The 1,475-nt window shown below is 51.5% G+C and overlaps 1 protein-coding gene across 1 annotated transcript; it reads left to right on the top strand.

Moving 5' to 3' along the window:
• On the top strand, positions 1 to 1,470 carry LOC102008284 (protocadherin gamma-B7-like; the record flags this gene model as incomplete). The annotated part of the gene is given in 1 exon segment (XM_005415230.2): positions 1 to 1,470. A coding segment is annotated over 1 exon segment (1,470 nt), but the record flags the coding sequence as incomplete, so codon positions are not given.
• Between the last annotated feature and the right edge of the window lie 5 nt (positions 1,471 to 1,475).

Here is a 1,475-nt window from a genome sequence, read left to right as displayed (position 1 = left end):
GGGGACTTACTGGTGAAGGACCGGATAGACCGCGAGCAGATATGCAAAGGGAGGAGAAGATGTGAGTTGCAGTTGGAAGCCGTGGTGGAAAATCCCTTAAATATTTTTCATATCGTTGTGGCGATTGAGGATATTAATGATCATGCTCCCCAATTCCGTAAAGATGAAATAAACTTAGAAATAAGTGAATCCGTTAGCCCAGGAATGAGAACAATTCTTGAGTCTGCAAAAGATCCCGATATAAATATGAATTCACTGAGCAAATACCACTTAAGTCCTAATGAGTATTTCTCATTGATGGTGAAAGACAATCCCGATGGTGGCACGTATCCAGAATTAGTACTGCAGAAGACCCTGGACCGAGAAACACAGAGCACTCACCACTTGGTGCTGACTGCTTTGGATGGTGGGGACCCGCCCCTGAGTGGCACCACTCAGATCCGAGTCCAGGTGGTGGATGCCAATGATAACCCCCCAGTGTTTAGCCAGGACGTTTACAGGGTCAGCCTTCGGGAAGATGCTCCTCCAGGCACCTCTGTCTTAAGGCTGAGGGCCACTGACCAGGATGAAGGCATCAATGCCGAGTTCACCTACTCCTTCCTTGGTGTGACTGACAAAGCCCAACACGTGTTCTCTCTGGATTCCCGCACAGGGCTCATTCTAACTCATCAGCCCCTGGATTTTGAAGAAGTAGAAAGATATACAATGTACATAGAAGTAAAGGACCGAGGATCTCTCTCTACACAGTGTAAAGTAATTATAGAAGTTCTAGATGAAAACGACAACAGCCCTGAAATAATCCTCACTTCTCTCTCTGATCCCATTTCGGAGGATTCCCCTCCTGGAATGGTTGTGGCTCTCTTCAAAACACGGGACCGAGATTCTGGGGAAAACGCAGAGGTCACTTGTAGTTTAGGTAGAGATGGTCCGTTTAAGATTCTTTCTTCTTCCAGTAATTACTACAAATTAGTAACAGACGGGACCTTGGACAGGGAGCAGACTCCAGAGTACAACATCAGCATCACAGCCACCGACAGGGGCAAGCCGGCTCTCTCTTCCAGCACAACCATCACCCTGCACGTCGCTGACATTAATGACAATGCTCCCATTTTTGAACAGCCGGCCTACTTAGTCCACATACCAGAAAACAACACACCTGGTGCCTCCATAACCCAGGTCGGTGCTCGGGACCCAGATCTGGGACCCAACGGGCAGATTTCCTATTCCATCGTGGCCAGCGACCTGGAGCCTAGAGCGCTGCTGTCCTACGTGTCTGTGAGCGCACAAAGCGGCGTGGTGTTCGCACAGCGCGCCTTCGACCACGAGCAGCTGCGCACCTTTGAGCTCACGCTGCAGGCCCGCGACCAGGGCTCGCCCGCACTCAGCGCCAACGTGAGCCTGCGCGTGCTGGTGGAAGACCGCAACGACAACGCGCCGAGGGTGCTGTACCCCGCGCTGGGGCCCGATGGCTCGGC

This window comes from Chinchilla lanigera, unplaced genomic scaffold (assembly GCF_000276665.1).
Source record: "Chinchilla lanigera isolate Chin_1 unplaced genomic scaffold, ChiLan1.0 scaffold02026, whole genome shotgun sequence".
In the NCBI taxonomy this organism is placed as follows: Eukaryota; Metazoa; Chordata; class Mammalia; order Rodentia; family Chinchillidae; genus Chinchilla; species Chinchilla lanigera.
Note: the sequence above shows the minus strand (reverse complement) of the source record. Positions and strands in the feature narration are given on the sequence as shown.